The 24714-nt window shown below is 40.0% G+C and overlaps 1 protein-coding gene across 9 annotated transcripts in view; it reads left to right on the top strand.

Annotated features, from left to right (window-relative positions):
* DOCK11 (dedicator of cytokinesis 11) overlaps positions 1 to 24714 on the top strand; it is a 179246-nt gene that overhangs the window by 116766 nt on the left and 37766 nt on the right. For all 9 annotated transcript variants that reach the window (XM_057495238.1, XM_057495235.1, XM_057495232.1 and 6 more), the window contains 12 exons: positions 1404 to 1479; positions 2048 to 2157; positions 2674 to 2785; positions 8004 to 8070; positions 9403 to 9450; positions 10878 to 11020; positions 12291 to 12406; positions 15589 to 15726; positions 19212 to 19394; positions 21506 to 21619; positions 23846 to 24061; positions 24149 to 24206. In XM_057495238.1, the coding sequence (XP_057351221.1) occupies positions 1404 to 1479; positions 2048 to 2157; positions 2674 to 2785; positions 8004 to 8070; positions 9403 to 9450; positions 10878 to 11020; positions 12291 to 12406; positions 15589 to 15726; positions 19212 to 19394; positions 21506 to 21619; positions 23846 to 24061; positions 24149 to 24206 (1381 nt within the window). The remainder of the gene's footprint in view (positions 1 to 1403; positions 1480 to 2047; positions 2158 to 2673; positions 2786 to 8003; positions 8071 to 9402; positions 9451 to 10877; positions 11021 to 12290; positions 12407 to 15588; positions 15727 to 19211; positions 19395 to 21505; positions 21620 to 23845; positions 24062 to 24148; positions 24207 to 24714) is intronic.

The raw sequence follows: 24714 nt of genomic DNA, 5'->3' as shown, positions 1-24714 counted from the left end.
TTCTAATTCAGTAGGCCTGGGGTGGAGCTTGAGATTATGCGTTTCTAACAAGCTTTTGGCTGCTTCTAGTTCAGGGACCGCACTGAGCAATGAGGTCCAAGGAAACACCAGGAATCCCTTCTACCCAAAGTTTTGTTTTGAAAATTTGCCGCTGTTATATGGCTTCAGGTATTTATTCAGCTTGAAAAGTCAACAAACGATTCTGCACTAACAAAGTGTTAGGCACCAGGGATTAAACTGTATTCCTTTGCTTCTGCCTTCCTTTGACAGCCTCCTTTTGGCACTTCTTGGAGAGTTGCTCTTAGCTCATTACAATTGATCTGTGCTTCCCCCCTCCCCCCCCTTAGAATATTGGAGTTGAAAGGAACTTTGGAGGTGATCAATCTCCCATTTGGCAAAACCTTTTGCCATTTTAACAATTAAAACTTTCCTTCTCACATTAGACCTAACAGGTTTTCCATCCACTTATCCTAGTTTTGCCTTCTAGAGATATGTAGAACAACACCACATCTATTCCCACCGCCACATGATCATTCCACCCAAATGTGCCTTCTAAGCTTTCTGCAGGCCAGATATCTCCACTTGATGTGTCATTCCAAACCCTTTAGACTCTTGGTTATACTTTTCTGGATATGCTCCCTTTTACCAGTCACCCTATTAAAATATGCTCAAAATTGTACACTGTAATGTCTTCCCAGTAGGAGTGTTCACTCCTGTCCCACCCTCACTCCATGTTGTCTATGGCTTAATGTCACCTTTGCACTTTCAGTAGTCATGTTACGTTGTGGGGTGGTAGGTTAAACTGTGTCCTTTCCAGCTCCCTTTGGCAATTTTCCCTATGAGATGTCCAGTTGATTTGTCAAGCCTGCCCTGGGTTCCTGAGAAAGCTGCTTTTAAGCTTCGGTGAGAGCTGCATTACCTGTAGCTTCCAATTATGGAAGTCAGCCAAATGTGGAATCTGCATCCTTAACCTAGGTGTAAAGGCTGGTCTTTCTTCACAAATACAGTAACTCATGCTTATGCTTACTCCACAACATTGGACAGTGATATTTGGAAATATTTTACTTGTCTTTTTTCTTTTGCAGTGGGCTTCTAGCCATACCCCTCCTTCTAGTATTGCCCCTGGCTCCAAGGAGGGGAACTGAATCCTGTTTACTCTGTACCAATGGCAGCTTTTACCAGCCATCTAGACTTACGTCACTTGGCTTGGGGTCATAGTTACGAGAGTATGGTAATATCTACTTGTTAAGGTGATATCACCTGAATACCAGTACTGATAGCTGATTGACTTTCACAGTGAGCTTTCTCAAATATTAGGGTACCATCTCGTTCTGTTAATTGCGATTTCTTACCCTAGCTTATGGGATCTGTTGAAATGACAGAGGTATTGCATTGTGTTATAGGCATCCAGGGATGAGTTTGCATGTGGCTTCACTTCACCGACAAATAGAGGGAGTCTGAGCGCTGACAAAGACACTGGTAATTAAGTCCTATAAAGATTATGTGTTGCATGGTTGTTCAGAAATGTACCCTGTATTTCTGAAATATTTCACAATAAAAATTATACACAGCATGATCTCTTCTATAGTTTAAATTCTGACTCACACTTACAGCCACATTTCTTTGCTTAGGTTTCACTTGTCTAAAGTTTAAACTGTGGGTTAGTATACTGAGAAAATAGAGGATAACAAGAAGAACGCTAGTTTCCTGGCCTCTCACCTGTCTTCAGTCTTGGACAAAACACTTCCCTTTTTGGGGCCCAAGTTTCCTTCTCTACAAAATTCTCTCTCCAATTGCATGGCTTTAATTTATTACTTCCAGGACATTTCTTGTAGTTTCACACATAGAAAAAGGGTTTCAAGAGGTAAAAAATTGCTCGCCCTTTAGTTGGTTTCTTGCGGTGTTTTGATATTTCTCATTTTAGATGACCAAGATTTATTCTATTCTCTAATGTATCTTTACTTAAATTAACCTAACACTTACTTGTAAAAATATCTTTGACTAAATATTTTGACCCACTGCTAACAAGGACTTGGCTTTTTTCCAGCTTACGTGTCTTTTCAAAACGGACATGGAATTAAGAGGGAAGATTCAAGAGGTTCCCTTGTCCCCGAAGGAATGACAGGATTTCCAGATCAGGGCAGCACGGGTGAAAACGTAAGAACCCCAAAACACAGGATAACCCTAGTGATGTGGTAGGCTACAGCAGTCTTTCTTTTTATATAAGTAAGAGGCTCTCCATAAGAAGAAAACAAATCCTCCCATTTGCAAGAACATGGATGGAGCCAGAGGGTATTATGCTCAGTGAAATAAGCTGGATGGAGAAAGACAAATACCAAATGATTTCACTCATTTGTGGAGCATAACAACAAAGCAAAAACGGAAGGAACAAAATAGCAGCAGACTCACAGACTCCAAGAAAGGACTAGCGGTTACCAAAGGGAAGGGGGGTGGGGAAGGTGGGTGGGGCGGGAGGGAGAAGGGGATTAAGGGGCACTATAATTAGCACTCATAATAGAGGTAGGTCGCGGAGAAGACAGGTGATGACCCTATAGCATCTTACTACGCTGATGGACACACACAGCACTAATGAAAAAATAGTTACTGAGACAAAGGCTATGGGAAACTACAGTGCCAATATTGTTTGACGGAAGTCCTGTCTTTCTATTACAGACCCGACAGAGTTCTACAAGGAGTAGTATATCCCAGTATAACCGATTGGATCAATATGAAATTAGAAGCCTCTTGATGTGCTATCTGTATATAGTAAAGATGATTTCTGAAGGTGAGTTACTAGCATATTAAGCATGGAGTCTATTAGACTTCCACCCTCATAGGTTCACAGGTTCGTTTAACATACCCGGCCATCATCTCTATGCAGAACATATGCACACTAGAGGCAGGTCTTTGAAGACTGACCTTCAAATGTTCCTGTATTTTAACTTCAAATGGATTTGTTTTGGTCATACAGGTTTGATTCTTTGAAACCTTTTTAGTTGTTAAAAATTTCTAAAATGAGGCAATCATTTTAGGAGTAGTAAACGTTTTTTTCATGCAGAGCATATAATGCATTAAATGACCAATGTAAACAGAAAGAAATAATAACCAAAAGTCATACTTAATACTTTGGCTTTTATTTGACCCAGGATTTGGAAGAACAGAAGCAAAGAAAAAGGCAATAAGCATTCTCTGAGGGTTAAGAATGCCACTGTTATTACTGAAAGGCTATCTTACTCCTAAATACCATTTATTTCCACAGTTCCCTCCCTTTTCCCTCTTTTTTCTCTCCCCTTTCCCTTTTTTCCTCCCTTTTCTTACTTATCCTATATTTTTACTCAAAAAAAAAATGTAGGCAGAAATGAAAAACATAAAAGCACCTGGGTTCCAACCATTGTAATCATTATACCTTAACGTATTTTCTATTTTCCTGTTTTTTTGGGTTTTTTTTTTTTTTTGGTAAATATTACTTGCTTTAAATCTCTTGTAGTAATGCAGGACATAAAATCATAAAATAAGTTAGCTAATTAGCTGTGAAACATTAAGACAAATAAATAGCTAGATATGAATACTAAATTCTAAAGCTTATTAGTACAACACAAAAATAAATAGAATCTTTAGGTTCTAAGAATGTATGACTTAAGAGTAAAAGTAAAAAATTATATTGAGACTATGTGATGGCCCTCCATGTTTTAGGAAGGAAATCAGTTAAAGGAAGATGATTTTCTACCCCTAGTGGAATTTCACTCCAGGAGATGATGGATTAGTTAGCAACTACAGCCACAGCTGACTGTTTTTGTCACCCTACAAGGTGAAAGTGGGGGAATGTGGATGGAAGGGACTGCTAATAAGTATGGTTTCTTTTAAGGGTGATGAAAATATTCAAAGACTGTAGTGATGGCATTACAACTCTTTGAGTGTACTATAAACTGTTGTATTGTGCACTCTTAATAAAATGGGTGAGTTTCGTGGTACATAACTTCACTCAATAAATTAAAAAAAAAAAAAAAAGACCCAAGAGGCACATGGAAAAAAAAAAAAGGAAAACAAAAAAAAAAATAGTGAATACCACCACAGCCCAGAGAAAGGAGGATGGGGGAGGGAGAGAGAAAAGGAAAAAAATGGGAGATGCATCGCTGACTAGTTCTCCACTCTAACACACACACGTGCACACACCCGCACACACTTGTATACCAAAACTCTGCACGCTGTGAGAAGTCTCTGGCTGCTTTGTTTGATGTCATGGGTAAAACCAGAACTTCGTTTCTTGAGAACTTCAAACTTCCTCCTCCTCTTGTAAATGTCGATCTTGCTTGCTAAATATTTGATGTTTGTTCATTAGGTTTTTCTTTCTTCTATTCTTGCTTTTTGATTTTTAGAAGCACATTTTTTGTAACTTGTATACAGTCCCTTTCTTGTATATATGAAGGCATGTTGTGTGATAAGTGTAAAGTTACAACAGTCACTTTATTGTGAAAAAGCATCTGCTTCTGGATCCTTCTCAATGGATATATTGTGCAGCTGTCTTGTGCAGTAAATATTTTAGTCACTCTGTAGGCATTTAAATGGTGAACTCTTCCAAAAGTCCACAACCTTCAGGTCTTTTCTTGGTTTTCTTCTTTATTGGTTTATCAACAGTAGCAACTTAATTTCAACAACGATGGGAGACTTTATACTTTCATATGGAAATGGATGGATTCTGAAGAATGAATTTCCTTCTGTTTGTAGTTGTTTTAACTGGCAATAATTCACTGTTTCAAAGTCTTAGTCATTTGCCAGGCTTTTTTAGGTCGTATTGCTTGTTATATCCTGAGAAATAGAATAGAGTCAAAGATGATCAGTTACACAGTCCGAACTGATAGGAAGACTGTCCTCTTGTAGAAGAAAAGAGGTGAGGGAAAGTTACTTTTTACCTCCGTGACTGTGACTTGGCTTTTCTCTTTAATGAATACGTCACGTTGAAAGTTTGGGTATCCCCTTGAGGTTTATCAGCACCACACTGTGCACCTGCAGATTCGTCAGTCTTCTCCCTCAGAGCTGATTGTTTCCTGGAAGGTTTCTGGTAACTGCCATCTCTCACCGGAAGCCCAATGTTGTGTTGACTGTCACCAGTTGTTGATATTTTCCCACTAGATTTCCAAGTAGAGTCAAAAGGAAATGCAGTTAAAGAGGGCTTTGCCTCTTCTTGTGGAGGAGGACGTGTCCTTCTATCAGAACCACGTGTATCTTCCTCTGAAGTTTCCGATACTAGAATAGTTGGGTTTTCTTCTGATAAGAGCTCTAGGCTTCCACTAGAAATACTGGAAAGGCTACAAGAGAAGTCAGTCTGTATTTCACCTTGTGTGGAGATCTGTTTCCTTTCAGACTGGCTGAGCTTGACCTTTGGCAAGTGGGAGACCCCTTGAAGTCCATACTCCCTTTGAGGACCAAGTGTCAATGTTGAAGGAGAATCTCTGGTTGACTGCTGGTTGGCACTGCCTCCTGAGGCAGGCTTTCTGGTATTAGGGGATGTTGTTTCAAAGGGCGTCTCTGGCACCCCAAAGAGGTCCCAACTATCAAAAGGAACTGGAGAGTTTGAACTGTGTTGCACTTCCATTTTTCCTCCGGACACCATCTTTTCAGTATTTGATTGCTGTACCAGTTTGACAGGCAGATGCCCGTGAGTTCCAGATGTAAGCGTCTGGCCTGAGGAAAGTGCTCTAACGGGTACAGCGATTTGAGTATCAGAATCGGAGTCGTCAGAAAACGAAGCATGAAGGTGTGGCTGATACACTTTTAGTTTTTCATGAAGTCTTTTATTTTCTTCTTTAAATTTATCCCTTTTTGCAGTCAGCTTAGCCATCAGCCTAGTATGTTTTTCTTGGATATCATTAAATTCTTGCTGCAGTGTATTCCTCTGTGTTTCATTCATTGTACAGAACTTACATTTTTTTGCATTTAACCGATCTTGTAAGTCACGAATGATTCCATTGGAAACTTGCTGTTGTACAGTCAGTCTTTTGATTTTGGCTTTGTAGCGTACCCTTGCTTTTGTCGCTTGCTCTTTCATCAAATTGGTTAATTTTGTCTGCAAACAGTGTAGACTTTTGTCATGGACCTCTTTTAATTTCCGCCAGGTTTCTTCAAAATTGTTAGATGTCAAGGCACATACCGTTTCTTGCATTTCACCTCTTTGTGGAGGTTTCTTCACATCTCTACTGTCATCTCCAGCCCTGTCCCTTGCCTCCATTGTGTCTCACGGATTTGGGATTTGGAACAGTTGAGACCGGGTGGCTTGCGAACGTACCGCCCAGAAAAATGGCGGAGGAGCCACTGACTATAGAGCGGAGCCGCGGCAGGGAAGAAACCTTCACCCCTTTTACAGACCTTCTATGAAGCTGCCTCAGGTCCCAGGGTCGGGCAGGGTGCTCAGGTGCTCAGGGATGGCCTGAAAGTTCTGCAGGTTTTGGGGAACAGGAGGCACCCGGCTTTTCTTGGTGGGGAAAGCCGGCACTTGAGAAGGAAGCTGGCGCCTGCCGGTGTGCTTGAGGAGAGACAGGAAACCCAGTGACTTCTGGGAGACCTCGGGCTTCTCCAAGCGGAAAGGTATCGCGGGGGGAGTGGGAGGAACCGGTGGATGCACCAGAAGTCCTCACTCACTTTGTTTTTAAACAAATCTAGTTTGACTGTATTTGAGCACTTTTCTTGATCAGTATTGTATAATCAGTGAAACCTATCAATACTCAGGGTTTTAGAAACAATTGGAAGTAAAGTCAAAATCCCCACCCTCACCCCCCACCCCCGCATATAGTCAACATTGCCTAGTCTAACTTCCCTGTCTTGCAGAGACTTGAACTGGGTTGGCAATGCTGACATTTGCCTACTTTTGTGATACCCGCAAGAGTCTTCCATTTAGGGAAGGGCCTGCTGACACCATTAGTTCTATAACTAGCATTAAAAAGGAATGGAAATTGAAGTGGTGGCAATATTTTCTTTCTTTTTAAAAAAAATCTCAGTAAGTGGGCATGTTGGAAATAAAGATACAGGTGAAAAGAGTATATGGGATCAGTTCCACGGATGGATTTTTATATCTGAAATAGTTCCGTGTGTGGGTATGTTGTTAGAAGATACACTGAGGCATGTTAAAACATTTTATTTGAATAAGAATCAATTTGAATAAAGCAGCATCCAGTCTAGCAGAGTAGAAAGGAGCCCCAAGGAGCTGTACAAAGTGAAAGACTTTTATAGGCAAAAGTGAGTGGGAACAGGGAAGTTTATATTAGGCAGTAAAGAGCAGTTGGTTATTGCAAAGTTACTTTCCTTTAGGGGACGTCAGGGCTCTATCAAGATTAGTGCTAGTGCTGATCAGTTTATTTCTGATTGATTAGTTTAAGATTCCATTTCTGAGAGAGCAGAAACTAAGTCTTGGTTTGGTGACATGGGGCTTAGCATAAGCAGCTCCATTTTTTGAGGCCTGTTGTTTTGTTTTTAACTCCGTGTGTGTGTGTGTGTGTGTGTGTGTTTATTGCCACGATTTCGGAATTGGTAGTTCAAAGGCAAAGAGAGGAAAAGAACCACTACCTGTCTTTTCTTCTAAAGTCTAAATCTCTCAAACATCTTGGTTCACAGAGCCGTTTGAGTGGCAGGCAAAGGTCCTTAGCTCTCTCTTTGGAAAAATGCCCATAAACATGTACGTTTGCATTAAAGTTCAGGAAGTTCATTAAAAACCCCAGGTCTATTTCCTTTCTGTCTTCAGGATGATAGATTAGAATAAGCCACTCTAAAAAACATTTACAAAGTAAAAATAATTGTTGGAGTTGAGATAATTACAGAGTAAATTATATATTTGGAATCAATGCAAAAGAATACCGGGTGTGTATTGGGCAGTGAGATAGGAGAAGATCTCGATGAGTCAGAACTGACCATGTGTTGATGGTTAGTGAAGCTAGGTTATTGGTACTTTGGGGTTCACTGATAACTTGGTCCGATGATCTCTAGATCTAACACTTTATTTATTCCATTTTCAGATACTCTCTTAACTTACTGGAATAAAGTATCTCCTCAGGAGCTCATAAACATTCTCATACTACTAGAGTAAGTGACATTAACTTATTTTCAAAACTTTTCCCATTATTTGGGGGAGCTTAGCTTTTATACATAGTAAATTACCTTTTTTCCGTTTTCAACAGCTTATCACTAATAACATAGCAGGAAGGTGGGCATATAGGTTCTTCACACATCGATAGCAGAAAAAGAAAACATGGAGCTGGAATACTTGTGATATTATAGAAACTAGCTAATAACAGGCCATCTTTACAGCCCAGCAGGAGTCTTTCTATGAAACCAGAAGTGATCTGGAAAACTGGGAGTGGCATCAGCTGTCCTAAATCACTCGTTTGGAGCAGAGGCTGGCTTAATGGAGTAGCTTAAATGATTGGAACTTGTACTCTTCTGTAGAGCTGAGTAATTTTACCCACTTCAGAAATGCATGTACATAGAACGTACCTCCATTCCAAGCACTCAGGGAAAACCTAGTCTTTTTTCCTCAGTGGAGGTGTGAGGTTGTCCTGTAATGTTTGCTGAGTCATTTTTACATCATCATTGAAAGCTAAAAGAAAAGTTAAAATGAAATGTAAGAAATTTTTAAGTAAATAGCACACCCATATGATATTGTATGTCTGTCAGAACACAAAGGATAATCAATTAATCAATGCATAGATACTAGTTCTTTCAGAATTTTGCACTTAGATTTTTAGAAAAAATAAACTATACTGAAATATTTATTAGTGAAGGTGTAGATGTATATATAATGTTGGGGATTTGCTTTAAAAAATACAAAATAAATACAGAAGATAGGGAGACTGGAGGGGAGAGTAGGGGACCTCCTGTTCTGGATAGAGGTTTAACCTGTCCTGAACGGGTCTCCTGCTCTCGAGAGTGGCCACAAGTTGGTAATTGTTGGGGCTGGTGGGTGCTGGGAATGTGGGAGTTTGTACGCTGTCCTCCCTGCTTATGTATGTGTTTGAGATTTTCAGTAACAGAAAGTATTTCACTGCCATTTGAAACATACAGCAACTGCCCCAGTTTTTAGGGTTTAAGAACCTTTTTTGGTATGAATGACTAAGGTAGAGATCTTTGCTATGATACATTATGGTGCCCAAAAGATGGTTTGCATCGACACGTTTCTTTTTATGTGATTAGAATTGTATATGAAGATGTAGGGCGTTTTGGTGTTAATGTAACTGTAGCCAGTCAACATAGACATGGAATGTTGTTTATGTATGCATTTCTTTCTGTATACCAAAACATATATTATTGCAGCAGGATTTAAATAGGCCAGTCTTTGTAACACGAGTTTCAAATATTACTTGTTAGAATGCAGAGCATGGTAATATCTTACTAACATGTTATTATTTTTCTTTCTAGAGTATGTCTGTTTCATTTTAGATACACGGGGAAAAGAAACATAGCAAGGTAAAATATCCCATCGCATTGCAATTTCCACTTTTTTCCTTCTCTTCCAACAGAGGGCAGTCTTAACTGCTGTGTTAACCCTCAATCTTTAAAGTTGAGTTAACAAGAAGATAACAATTTATTGAACATATCTCAAGTCAAAGTTTAAACTCCTGTGAACTGATTTTAGTTTTCCAAAGGGTAATGGTTAGATGGATATGCAGAGTTTCTGTTCTAGCCCTAGAGCAGGTGGTTGTGTTTTCTGAAGGATGTGAGAAAGGGCTAGATCCGGGGGAAGGCACGAAATTGTGATGTGAGGACAGCTGTAAGGTCTGTGGTTTTATTTACAACCTATCAATATTCACCTCCTTGACTAGGGTTAATCGAAATCCCCAACAACAATTGGGACACGAATCGTGTATTATCTATTTCTTCTTGTTGCTGTGGCTTGGGAAATGAATACTTAAAAGAATGGTTGAGGAACCGTAAGAAAAAGATTACTTATTTCAATAAGATTATCTATTCTAGGGGTAGAGTTAGTTAGTAAAGGAACTCAAATAGAGTCCTTTTTTTAAAGTTAAGTTTTATGGCACTTCCAAAACCTAACAAGGTAGTTGGACAGGGCTTATTGGTGAGTCTTTGGAACTAACAATAGGTAACTCAGGTGATGATTTTCCATTGTCTTTCCCCATGAAAACTATCACCAGGAGTCTTAACGTCTAAGATTCTGCTTACTCTCCCACTGTGTTTATTAAAGGATGGATAAACTCTTTTTGTTCCCTAGTTCCTGTATGACCCACTTGTAATTTTTTAATGGAACCCTAAAATTAAAGGAAAACAAATTTGCAAAACCTAGCCATAAATACGTTCACAGAGTAGAAACTTGTGATCCAAGCTTAACTCGAGTCCAGATTAGATTCGCATCCATTTTTTTAAATTTTGGTATCATTAATCTACAATAACATGAAAGACATTATGTTTACTAGGCTCCCCCCTTCACCAAGTCCCCCCCCCCGCCACATACCCCTTCACAGTCACTGTTCATCAGCGTAGTAAGACGCATTCATTCTTGAACATCTAACTCCAGGATTTCTCCCTGCCTCATTTCAGCTCTGAGGATCATTGCTCACTGTTTTTTTCTGACTCTTGCTCTTCCTCACCTCCTCAGTAAGACTGAATCTTACTAGAGCATGGGCCACTTTACTCTAGTGTTTTTGAGGAAAAGGAGGGAAGTGAGAAACTCTTCCTAAATCCTTTATATTCCTGTGGCTAAAGCTATTTCTGCATACATTAAAACTTCATACAATTTCCAGGGACCCCTTATTAAAGCAAAGCAATTAAGCATAATACAGTGTGTGGAAACCTAAATCATTTATTAGTTTAAACAAACCTAACATTAAGGTGCATTATTAGAGTGCTCTGTTTCCTAACTTTAAAATTTGTTTTAGGGTGCATGATGCCTGGCTGTCAAGACACTTTGGAGTAGACCGAAAATCGCAAACCATGCCGGCTCTTCGAAACCGATCAGGAGTAATGCAGGCCCGGCTTCAGCATCTTAGTAGCCTGGAAAGTTCATTTACACTTAATCACAGTAAGTGAAACTGTGTGTAGGGTACCCATTTAAAACAGACATGTAATGCTATTTAACGTTGGAGAAGTCCCAGCTTAGCTCACCAGTATGGTTGGAAGTGATTTCACATCTGTAGATACATTTGCATATCTTGAAAGTGGTCATAAATAATGTTTTCATCATATGAATGTCAAATAAAATATGCATGGATTTGTTTAAGCAATTTTAGGTAATGGTGGCTTTTCTCCTTAGTGCAGTATTAAACCTTTTCCCACTTAATTGTTGCTCTCCTCATACTGTTTTACACTGACTGTCCTTCATTCCTCCTGTTAAACTTTAATGCCAATAATGGCATCTCAACATAATGTAGTATATATGACATTTGCTAGTGTATATAATACTTGCTTTTTCAATGACTTTAAGGGATTACCATGCTAAGCTGACTGCAGAAATGAAAGAACTGCAAGTACAATTTTGACAAAGGTATATTTTACACAGGTTGAAGTATTGACAAGACGAATAGGACAAGGGGAGAAATCTTGCCCAGCTGGGGAAGCTGGAGGGTTATATAAATCGAAGCTGTGCTCTGAAAAGCAAATACTAGTAAAAAGCCAAAGAGTGAGAACACGTTGATTTCGGTGTAGACCTCTGGAGGTTGCAGAAAAGGAAACCAGCAAGACTAGCTCTGTGATAAGGGCTAATAATAAAAACAAATGTCTTGAGCAGATGGACCCTGAGCTAACAGCCTTAAGACCTTTAAAAAAAAATGCAAGTCTTACAGCATTCAACTTTGTGCTTGTCACTTGTGAAAATCTAGGGAACCTGATTCCTTCCATTGGCCTACATGCTTCGTTTCCCTTTGGATTTAGAAACAAGTTTCAAATTACTGGCATAATAGAAAACATCCGGCCATAGGGCCCCTCTGTATGTAATATATCTGAGTTTCTGTTTTGCACACATGATAATCAGCCCAGCCCAAAGTGCCTCCTGTGTTATTTCCAAGTTACATCACTGCCATTCATCACTGAAATCTTGTCTCCAAAGAAGTGGGCGCTTTATTATGTGTTGCAGAGCTGTTGATACGGAGCCAAAATAAAAATGAGTGGAATGGATTAATCAGGATTGTGTTTGATTAAGGCAGAAAGACAGTGAAACTCAGTAGGTCTGCAGGTTTTGAGAGCCTCCTTTCTTCTTGCTTGTCTCTCTCTGAGTCTGTGGGGAGAGGGGATCATTTAAAACTGTTTGTGAACCTCTGTGTCGGGCAGTTTTAATTAATTAATTTTTATCCTAGGTTCTGCAACAACCGAAGCAGACATTTTTCATCAGGCCCTTCTTGAAGGCAATACTGCTACTGAAGTTTCCCTAACAGTGCTAGATACCATATCGTTTTTCACCCAGTGCTTCAAGGTAAACACGAAGAGTTAAAATTCAGTTGGTAGCATTTTAAAGAAAACGTTACACAAAAATCAACTAGTCAGAGGCAGCAGAGTGACAAGCCCCGAATGAGCTGTTAAGAACTTGGATGGCATAGCTGGTCTGGCCACTGTGTGAGCTTGTGAACTCACCGAGACTGATCCATAAAGTAAGGGGAGTGGACTAGTTAGCCCTTAAGCTCTCTTCTGTCTGTTAAACTCTGTGGTTTTATTTTTATGTTTTGAAAGTTTTTCTTTCATACTTGCCTTGCCAATGGGTTTCGGCCCCGGGCAAGTTCGCTGTGGATTCAGTGTGACCAAAGAAAATGACAGCAAAACGTTCTTGGGGTAAAAAGGGTTATACCCAACTTTATTTCCAGGTGGCAGGTCAGTCACTAAAATCCCGTTCATTCAGAGCCAGTCTGCATGCAGCAAGCTGGTCTCTGCCTCTGGGCCTCTCTGTCCGCACAGCCATCCTCTGGGCCTCTCTGCACAGTTGTCCCATACAGCCGTCCACCGGACCTCTCTGCACAGTCGTCCTGCACAGCCATCCTCTGGGCCTCTGTCCTTGGCGTTGCCACCACTCCAGCCTCTGCTCTCCTGCAGCCTTGCAGCCTTGCTACCGTGGCGCTCCCATAGCACTGGGCAGAGCTCTTTTTATAGGGTCAACAGCCATGTGTTGCCCACAGGTGTGCAGTGAGCTAGGCAACCACGGCCAGGTGAGAAATCTGGCCACAGGAACTCTCATCTTATGCACAATACTTCTATTAAAATACCCAAGGTGTTTAATCCAAGTTACGATTTAATCAATTTGCCTGAATACCCATGTCTTGTCAGGCTATACAGTGTCCAGGCAGGCCAGCTGGCTTCCCTAGTCAGGCGCTTTGTGGTTTCATTTTTCAGATGTTTGCCTCTCGGTACAAATCATCATCGCTAGGATTGAAGAAAGAAGAAAGGTAAAGCAGTGGTCTTGCAGGGTTGTTGATGAAGTAGAAAGATAACGGATGTGAGAGTACTTTGAAAAGTAAGAACCGTATAACTGTAGTGTGAGTTAACATTGGTGGGAGAAATCAAAAGCGAGAAATTGGGCTTGCTTCCATCTGAGTCATACAGGTAATTTGTTTTCTTTCCCCTCCTCTAAGTAGTGCAGTTAATTGCTTCGACCTGCCTGATTTACTATGGAAACCTGGCCTTTGCTTTTCAGAAAGGCTTATGAAGGAAAACAGAATTCAATGCTAGTAAGAAATAAGCTGCAGAATCCCTTCATGAAGTATTAAGTTTGTTGTGATTAAAATGCAGCCCAAGTTCATTTTTCATTGTGCCAGTAAATAAAAATATTTGATCTCAAGGCTTGCATTGTATTCCTTTCTCCTATTCAGATGCTTCTTGTTTATTTAACAAACGTACATCTTTGTAGATGGCAGGCATTATCCTAAGTGCTTTACAAATATTAACTCATTATTTTATTGTGGGGTGTGGATTAAATGAAAGTTCCTGTTGCCAGGATTCTCACCTGGCCCTGGTTGACTCGCTCACTGCACACCTGTGGGCAATACACGGCTGTTGACTCTGTGTAAAGAGCCCCGCCCGGTGCTCTGGGCGTGCCACAGGGGCAGGGCTGCAAGGCTGCAGGAGAGCAGAGCAGAGGCTGGAGTGGTGGCAGTGCCAAGGACAGACGCCCAGAGGACGGTTGTGCAGGACCACTGTGCAGAGAGGCCCGGTGGACGGCTGTGCGGGACGGCTGTGCAGAGAGGCCCAGAGAACGGCTGTGTGGGACAGCTGTGTGGACAGAGGGGCCCAGAAGCAGAGACCGGCTTGCTGCATGCAGACTCGCTCTGAGTGAACGGGATTTTAGTGACTGCCTGCCACCTGGAAATAAAGTTGGGTATAACCCTTTCACCCCAAGAACATTTTGCTGTCATTTTCTTTGGTCACACTGACTCCATAGCGAACTTGCCCAGGGCTGAAACCCAGTGGCAAGACATGGGGCTGGAGCTGGGAAAGAGGAGAGATTGCAGACGGGCACCACTCTTTTTGAGGTGATGGGAATGCTCAAAAAGTGGTTCATAATGGTTGTACAACTCTGGAAATTTACTCAAAATAATTGAGTCATATACTTGGAGTAGGTAAATTTTATAGTATGTGAATCATACCCCAATAAACTTAAAAATACAAGTACGAGCCTACTCTTAATCCTCATAATAGCTTTATGATATCGATATTATTCCCATTTAAAAATGAGGGAACTGAGGTTCACAGGGAAGTTAATATCACATAGCTGGTCAGTAGCAGAGTCTGGATTCAGATCTAGGCCAGCTATCTCAAGGGTCCGTGCATCTATCCACTACACCAAGCTTGGAAGGAGACTAAGGAAGGAGCCAGAGAAATCTCATACCATTCAGGGATATGGGCTGTTGATGTTACCCTTAGATCTGTCACAACTTTGTATATTATTTTGGTTTTGTACTGTTGTTTTCACCAAGTTGTTAACCTGCTGAATAGTTTCTTGAAGGATTAGAGAGTAGAGCTAGAGAAGTTAACCTAAGAAGGTTCATAAACGAGTAGATACTTTTCTACAATTTTTTGTTCTTTTTTAGTGTCTTTTCTTGCAAGGAGCATTTAAACAGTTTACAAAGTCTGTTCAATTGTGATACCTGGTATTATCTCTACTCATAGAGAGTTTAATTTGTCACCAGTGGCTAAACACATTTTCTACTAAACATACTTTTAAAAGTAAATTATATAGTAGACTTAAAAATAGAATTGATATTTTCCTTAATTCTTACATTATTTAGTCTTCCTCAGAGGAGTACAACAGCTGGTTGCCTTGTATCTATTTATAATTTGCCAGTTTCTTAATTGAGAAGCAGTATGGTTAGATTAATAAGTACTCTTCCCATGCTACTTCTGGGTTTGCTGTTACATTGGAAAAATAAAAATCTGTTTAAAATGATAGAATTAAATGTCAATATAGTTTATGTAGCATTTTGAGATTTCCAAGTTGAAAGATGGCACAAATGTTTTGAAATTATATTAAAATTCTAGTTTTTTTGAAACTATCAAGCAGTGGCTTGATAAACAGGTATTGATAAAGTCAGTTCTCTCATTCTTGGGGGAGAGGAGTGACATAGACTATTTCTGAAAAATGTGTTTTGGGTTTTTTTTAATATTTTGTAGAGCCAGCTTTTAAATAATGATGGCCACAACCCACTAATGAAAAAAGTATTCGATATTCATCTTGCTTTTCTTAAAAATGGACAATCCGAAGTGTCACTGAAACATGTATTTGCCTCACTGCGATCTTTCATCAGTAAGGTAGGGAAAAAAACTTCACTGACGCTTGTAGGCTCACTCATGGCAAGAAGGAAGGGGATACGAGGATCATTGTGGTGGCATCTACAAACCCCAGATAATGAAGCCGATAAGTACTGCCTTTGTAAATACAAATACAGAACCACAAAACACACAGAAGGCCTGACCAAGAATCCCCCAAAATCAGAAAGTGCTTTTATTCCTTGTCCTTCCTTCTCTTTTTCAGTAGGCTCCTTTGAAGAGTGTCACTTTCAGATTACCAGCTCTGCCAGGTTTTCTTCTATTTTGCTGCTTTTTAAAGTACTGTCGTGCTGAGGACATGTAAGCAGGCAGTGCACTCATGGATAAGCACTTTGGACACAGAGACCAAGTTCTATAACCCCAGGGTCTTATATGGTATCTTGCAAGTGATAGGCACTCAATACAGGTTCAAATGGATGACTCTTAACTCTCAGTGCTAATTGTACCCATGGGCTCCAAGTTTTCAGGCCACTTACTTGATCTCAAAAAAAACACCTCAGGCTAGGCTTTTAGAAATAAGTATCACTGAAACAGATGGCAAGGATTTATTTCTGGTCTGTTTTTGATATCTTTTAAACATAGTTAAAAAGCATCATGAACCAAGGTGGAGTTAAAATTATGGAAAGGCACAGGCTAGGCTTCCACTGTGGCACGTGTCACTCCAAGACAAATTAATTAATTTGGGATAGTTAAGCATGCAAAACTTTTTTGTCACTTTTTTGATTTGGGATAGCTGAGCATGCAAACCTTTTTTGTCATTATGTGTATGGCAGCTTACTGCATTTAATTGCTGTAGAAATTAGGTGGACTTGAAGGTTGTTTTTTAATTGCCATTCTTTAATACAGTTTGTGAATAAAGAAACATGGAAGACTAAGTTCAATACAAGCATGTTACAAGAAACTAAGGGAAAGAGATTGAGAAATAATTCACAGAACAGTTACTGAGTAGGTACTTAATAGTATTAGACACTGTTGGGGATGCAGTCCAAGGGCTTACTGTCCATTAGTGGGGAACACACACACACGCACATCCACAAATGCCATTAGGCTAGACGAAGTTTATTCAGCTAACTGAGGGTGGGCAGGAGGAGAGGAAATGCTCTAATTCAGCAAAAGTTTCTGTATAGCCATGAAGCAGCAGTTTAGTATGGACTCAGCAAGAGATGAGACTGAAGAGGGAAATGGGGACCTGATGACTGTGTTCTCATCTTAGGAGGTAGACATCATCTTTTAGGCGTCAGGGAGTAAGGTAGTAACAGATTTGTATTAAGAGCAAATTATGCAGGCAGGGAAAAATCTCTTTAAAAAGTACTGTTGAAGATGGATTGGGTGATACTAAAGGCAGTAAGAAGACTTGTTGCAATAGGCTAGATAGGAGATGAGGGCCCCAGGAAGTCAGTGACAGTGGAGATGAGGAGTCAAAGGCAGATAGGAGACATGGTAAGGAGGTAGAATTTACATAACTGGGTCCTCAGTTCGCTGATTGGATAGTGGGATACGATGGTGAAATATAGGAAAAAGACTACATTTGGGGTAAAAGTGAGTAAGTTCTGTTTTGTGGGCCTATTGAATATAAGGTGTCTATAGGACATCCAGTTAGAGCTGTTAGGATTGACAATTGGATATAAAGATATTTGCTCCGGGGAGCTAGACTTGGAGTTATCATCCATGCATTCATCTATACTTTTATTTATTGAACACTTTCTTTCCATCCAGCACTATACCAGGTACTAGAGATACAGTGGTGGAGGTAACAAAAGAAACATATTCTCTGCCCTCAGGAGGCTTTCAGTCTAGTGGGGAGGGAGAGAGACATTAAAATAAGTAAAAAAATAGTAATTATGATAAATTCAAGGTTCTGCGATAGAGAATAATCAGCTATCCTGTGGAAGGTACCTTACTTTAGATAGGTTTATGACTTGGAAAATGAGACCTGCATTATGAAGAGGGGCCAGCTGTATAAAAAGCTCAAGGAAAAATACTCCAGGGAGGTCATGTATGCAAAGCCCAAGTTAGGAAAGAGCTTGAAATTCTGGGAATGGAGAGACCTAGTGTAGCTGGAGCATAGTGGACTAGGGAGATCACCAACATATGAGTGGTAGTTGAAGCCATGGGAGTGGTTTATTTTCCCCTGGAGAGTATATAGAGGAAGAACCACTCAACCCCCTCCAAAAAAGTAATACATTGGAGAAAAACCACCTACAGGGGGTTAGAAGAAGAAACTGTAGAGATGAGAGGGAGCAGTCATAGAAGTAAGAAGAAAGGCCAGAAAGAAGAATATCATGGAAACCAAAGGAGAAAAGAGTTTTGACATTATTGTGGGGTACAGAGTGGTCTGGTAAGATAAGGAGAAAGGGGGGCCATTGGAACTGGCAGTTAGGAGGTCAGTGCTTTTGGCCATTGCCCACTCCAAGAAATGACGTAGGTAGCAGCCTACATATGGTAGGTTAATTACACTGCAGCTGTGTTAGAGTATCTTGCCCAGCAAGATTTGGTTTAATCTGGTGAAACTCTTGATGAGATTTCCCAATTGCCAGTCAGAAACCTTTATTAGACATTCACTATCTGCACAGCTTTGCACTTGGTGTTAAGGTGATAAAAAGTAGATTCCTATAACATGGGTCTAACTTCAAGATTCCCAAGAAATAATTTTGAAAAGGTGGCCCTCTAGCTTCACACTCTCTGAAAAACATCCATTGTGTACCCTGAAGGAGCTTCCTACTTGCTTGCCTAGACACATAAGAGCAGGAGATTATTACAAGCTTCTGTCACATGGATAGTTGATCTTCTGCAAAGCAGACTAAGCATTTTCAAAGGAACAGCCCCCTGGCGTGGCTGTTTTGAGGATGGATAGTCACTTTTGTATTCTCCTTCTGTGCCAACATGTATCTTAATCAACATGGCCTATGAGTAGAAGATACAGGAGTGTATGTCTGTATGTGTACACTTCATCTGTTCCTCATTTTGTTAAAAGGTCAACTTTACTCACTGAGTAGATTCCTGTTAGAATTTTCTCAGCATATGGAAGTTCATAATATGAGGAACTGTTTAAATATAGAGCAAAAGAGTAGGTAATACAGATTCTTTCCCATTTTTAAGGCCCTGATTGAGACCTACGATTTATTCATCATTTCAGTCATTCATTCAATACATAGTCTTAAGAACCTACTTATCACCTCTTCCAGACCATCATGCGCTCTTCTCAGATCTGTAGCATTTATTGTTGGTACTCACATTTTCATAGTGATTTGTATACTGACTTTAAGACATTGTTCTGTCATTGACACATGCTGGTCTTTGTTTTTAATTGGCCTGGGTTCTGTAGATCAGAGCCCTGGCCTTAGGTTGGTTTTGTATCCTCAAACACCCGGCATCATTTTGAGTGAGAACATAATAGACACTTGATAGTTGGTTGATTTTTATGATTGGGTTTTCAGATACTTAGGTATGTTTTTCCTGTTCCTTAGTTTCCCTCAGCCTTTTTCAAAGGCAGGGTAAACATGTGTGCTGCGTTTTGCTATGAGGTTTTGAAGTGCTGCACCTCGAAGATTAGCTCCACCAGGAATGAAGCATCTGCCCTTCTGTATCTCCTGATGAGGAACAACTTTGAGTATACCAAAAGGAAAACCTTTTTGAGGACACATCTGCAGGTCAGTGAAAATCAAAGCTCCTCTTCTTTCTTCTATTCAATCCTTAGCCTCCAGATCAAGATCTAGAGCTACACAGTCCAATACAATAGCTATTAGACACATGTGGCCGTTGAGCCCTTTAAGTGTGGCTAATCCAAATTGAGATGAGCTGTAAATAAAGAATACACATTGGCTTTTGAAGATGAAGTACCAAACAAGTAAAGTATCTTAACTGTTTTATATTGACTCTGGGATGAAATGATATTCTGGTGTATCTATTGAACAGCACTGCTCTGGAGCATAGGTGTTAAGAGCATAGACTCTCGCTCAGATCCCAGGTCTCCTACACTCTGTGTGACCTCGAGCAAGTTACTTCCTTGGTGTCTCAGTGCCTCCGTTTCTTCATATGTAAAATAATGGTAAACATGCATACCTACCTCATAGGGTTCTTGTGAGGACTAAATGAGCTGATTAAATAACAAACAAAATACTTGTTCAGTATTCCATACCTAGTAATACAGTTTGCGTTTTTTTGTGGTTCAGTATGCCCCAGTTAATAGAAACATGAGAGACAGCTCAAGGTTTAGTACAAAGCATAGACTTTGGCATCAGACCTACCTGGGCTCCAATCATAGCTCAACTACTTCCTTAGTCACTGGGTGACTCCTAGGCAAGTTATTCAATCTATCTTAACTGTTTGCCTCATCTGTAAAATGAAGCCAAGTGTGTTTCCCCTTGCAGGGTTATCATGAGGGTTAAAGCTGAAGTGTGTGTACAGTGTCTACAGTGTAATAGACACTTAGTACATGGTACTTGTCAGTCAATATCTGCGTGTTTGTTGCGTATTTGATGAAACAGCTCTGAGCTAAATCACAGTTGGGACTTCTTGGCTCAGTAGGCCTCTTTGTGATATGGGAAATCCTTGGACAGATTTTTATCTTCACTGCCATGCTCTGTCTCATTAGAGTTGTTTATCAGAAACTGAGTTATAAATGGGGCAGCCACCACAAACAGCTTTTTAGACATGTCATCAGTAATGTGAAAATCTGATAGGAGTATATGCTTCCTATAAAAACCTGTCATGTAGTTACTTTTGGATACTAGGGTCAGCATTACATGTTAGAACTTTTACTATTGGCTTTTCTACAAGGTGTCACTTGAATACCACCTTCCCCCTAAACATTTCTGCAGTTAGTGTGCCAGTATGCTTGACATTCCCCATTAGGGTCCCTTCTTCTGGGTCAAAGCATCGGTTCTCTCAGGTCCTTTATTCAAATTAAAGTGAACTAATAAATGTGAAGACTTAGAACCATGTCTGGCACATAGTGAATATTCAATAAAGGGTCAAGATTATGTGTGATTTCTTTAATCCTTGTAACTCTATAAAGTAGGTATTGTTACCATCCCTGCATTACAGATGAGGAAAGTGAGGCACAGAAGTGTTAAATAATTCCCAGAGCTACACAGTAAATAATTGATAAAATGAAGATTTGACTCTGGAGCCTGTATTCAAAGCTCCTACGTATTCTGCTTCCCAGGATCAGGGAAAAAGGATCCAGCCACTAACACCTTAGCATGAATCATTCAGACATTCATCAAGGGAGCTTGAGAGATTAAAAAGTGCCATCAAAGACCATTATATATACTGCTATCTATACTAGGTAGGCTCTAGTCAGAAAAAAAAAGAGAGCTGAGGTGCTGGAGTTTTTGGAGTCCGGCATGCTGAAATCGACTAGTGAGAAGGAATGAGAAACCACCAAAGAAAAATGTCATTTAGTCCCATCTTTGCCAGAGCTACTTCCTAGCAAGCATATTCAGAGTGCAGACCTGACCACTGTTACATAGGTTCACTTTTATGAGAACCGTTTTAGATCTAGCTGTGCTATGAGTTTTGAAAACATTTTCACATCTAACCAAGACAGGTCCCAATAAAATTTGAAACTGGAGCCTCTGAAGTCACTGTTTCACTAGAAGAATTTAAACCCCTCATGTGTGAAGAAAATAGACTACAGTGAAACCATAATCTTTAAAAGAAACATTTCATATGAGTGCTTATGGGCTTATACAATGACGAAAAGAAATAGCACTTGTTCAAAAGACATTTGAAAAACAATGTTTGCTTCTTCCCACAGATAATAATTGCTGTAAGCCAGCTGATAGCTGATGTAGCACTAAGCGGAGGATCAAGATTTCAGGAATCTTTATTCATTATCAATAATTTTGCAAATAGTGACAGACCTATGAAGGTATGTTCTCACTTCAAGTAATGAATTAAAACCACCTCCACTATCGGGAAAGTTTACCCTCCTGCAGTTAAACTGATCGTTCAGTTCACAGCTTTGGATAGTATAGAGTGAATGGAATATGAGCTTCGTGCGTCACTTTTCTCTCTAACACCTAGAACACTGCCAGGTACATAGCAGACAACAATACTAGTTGAATGGATGGATGAATGACTATGCTGTGTCTGCACAGCTGTTGTGGCTAGTGGGATTTGAATTTTTTTCTGGGCTTGATTTCTAAACTTAGAAAAAGATCCTTCCATAACAGTTGTTATCATTTATAATATTGGTTAACTAAGCACTGAGTTTGAAATTTCACAAATACTTTTTAGAGTAGTTAACAGTTGCCTGTTCCATTGCCAGCAGATGAGGAATAGCACAGAAAGGGCTTGTTATTTGATTATTTCCTGAGTTTCAAGAATCCTCTGTTAGCTGATTGTGACTTTGCCATCGGTGCTTATTGGCAAATCCAAGTCCAGGGCTGTTATTCTTAGGCACCAGCTGGCTGAGGCCAAGCCCAAGACCCTGACCATCCATCATTCCTCTTTCTTCCCTGTATGCTTAGAACCTATAACATTTTAAAAACTCATGTGTTCCATGGAGAGCAGGTTCTGATCTTTAGTGATTTATGTGTATAAGGGAAGAAGAGTCCTTTGCCAATAGAAGACTTTTCCTCCCAGAGGAATCATCCCCACTCTTGGGAAAGGTCATCATCCAGCATGATTTGACAATATTGTGTGAAAAATGAAAATCTCACAGTCACAGCATACTTGATGTTTGGGACGTGTAGAATCTATGTACAAAAAAATGATTCCCATAAGAACATTGCTTAGACTGATTTAAAAGAAAAAAAGCGCTGAGTAGTGCCAGCCGTTCCCAGGCTGGGAAAGTTTGCTTTTCAGTCAGTTCTGCTGGTTCCCCAGGAGATCAGTATATGCTTCAACTAATCCCATGAGCACATAAACAACTTCAGTTGTTTAGGATCTTATATTCTGAGAGTTTATTTTACTAGTCATTAACCATCCTTAATTCCATGTTAGATAAAAGTTGGATTAGCAACTTCTTCAAAGTAAATGGGGTCTATTTTAGTTCCCCTTTTTCATAACTCAGTTCTGAAATGACTTAGTTTTATTTTGGTAGGGCAGTTGTTACCAGTAAACCCTGTGGTAACAAGGTATGCCTTTTCCCCAGTAAATGGAATCTCTATTCATATATAAGAAGGAACTTTATGTATGTAGTTATTACTTCTAAAGGGATCAGGAAGGCACTCTTTAAAACCATTTCTTTCACTAACATAGAAAAGCTCCCTAACTCTTGTACTTGTCCTTAACTTACCTTCTCGGAATCCTGCAGATAATGGTGATTACTCCAGTGGAATTAAGAGGAAATGATAGGACTTTCTTAATAGTGACCAGGATAAAGAGAAAACTAACTTAGTGGTTTTGAGAAATAAAAATGACACTTTGTGAGAGGTTGATAATCTCTTTAAACTCTTCAGAATGTTCAGTGATTCATAATCTCTTATTTGTATAAGTGGAAATTTTCACAATATGGTTTTCACCTTAGTGGATAAGATAGGTACACTTGTCAGTGAGAAGGAGTGTGGCCAAGAAGGCTAGCTCTAGAGCCAGACTGCCTGGGTGTAAATCCTCTCTCTACCACTTACCAACTGGGAGACTTTGGCCAAGCTACTGAGGCTGTGTGCCTCAGTTTCCCTTTGGTAAAATGAATTATAATGGTATTTAATTCATAGGGTTGTTATGAAAATTAAAACACAAAAGGCCCCTAGACAACTCCCTGATACATGTAAGCTGTCGATGTTTAGTTACTGTTGTAACTCAAATTACACACTAATGGCGAATATAGATTATTCTCATGGCTGTAGAACTCACAGTGGAGGAGCTGGGGTTCAAAACCAGATAGTCTGGCTCCAGAGTCCATGCTTTTATATATTGTGAATATGCTGTTGTCAAGTTCAGATGAGCCTTCAAAGCCTGAGCTAGTTGGATATTTTTAAAAAATGAACTGAAAAGAAAAGCTCTTTAGATACGCCACAGGTCAAGAAGCAAATACCGAGCACTGTAACAAGGAGTATGAGCCATGTTATTCCATTCCCAGGATTGGATGCCAAGGCTTAGAGCACATCAGTAATATTGATAAACATGTCTTTTCTGTTTGTTTTGGAATTAGGCAACTGCTTTTCCCACAGAAGTCAAAGACTTGACCAAGAGAATCCGTACCGTTCTTATGGCTACGGCGCAAATGAAGGAGCATGAGAAAGACCCTGAAATGCTTATTGACCTGCAGTATAGCTTAGCCAAGTCCTATGCAAGCACCCCAGAGCTCAGGAAGACCTGGCTTGATAGCATGGCCAAGATTCATATTAAAAATGGAGATTTTTCAGAGGTGACTATTCAAGGCTTTGTTCTAAATGCATCCCTGCAAAAGCCCTGGGGCACATTCTGACAGTTCTTCTTTGTCACGTCTTTCTAGGCAGCGATGTGCTATGTCCACGTAGCAGCTTTGGTTGCAGAGTTTCTTCATCGAAAAAGTAAGATATTTCTCTTCTTCAAGATGGGGTGCATTTCCATTAGCACAGGGGTTCTTACCTTTGTAGCTTGCAGCTATGAATGTGATATAATTGAGCTCTGAAAAATACATTCACCTTTAGCCCCATTTGGTGTTAAAGAGAAGCTGTTGTAAAAGAAAACCAGATTGTTCGTTTTGCCCTCTGTGTTCATGAAGAGTACAAGGATAAGTTAAATAGTACAGGGCCAGGCCCAATGCTCAATGTTTGTTTTTCCAGACTGTCTCCCTGGAAGACTGCCACAAATTAAATTATTCTCAGGGCTCATGAAACACTCTGGACAATATAAATGACTTACTTTGCCCTCATCTACCCCAACTTCACTAACAACTGCTCACAGATTATATATCTCTGCAGCCACTTTAGGGCAATAATACCTTGGTGTTAAAAGGGAGGCAGCACATCAGCAAGATGGCTGAATAAGACATTACTTGATTGTGTACCTCCGACAACTGGGGATCCAGCACCATAT

Source organism: Manis pentadactyla, chromosome X, assembly GCF_030020395.1.
Source record: "Manis pentadactyla isolate mManPen7 chromosome X, mManPen7.hap1, whole genome shotgun sequence".
Classification (NCBI taxonomy): Eukaryota; Metazoa; Chordata; class Mammalia; order Pholidota; family Manidae; genus Manis; species Manis pentadactyla.
Note: the sequence above shows the minus strand (reverse complement) of the source record. Positions and strands in the feature narration are given on the sequence as shown.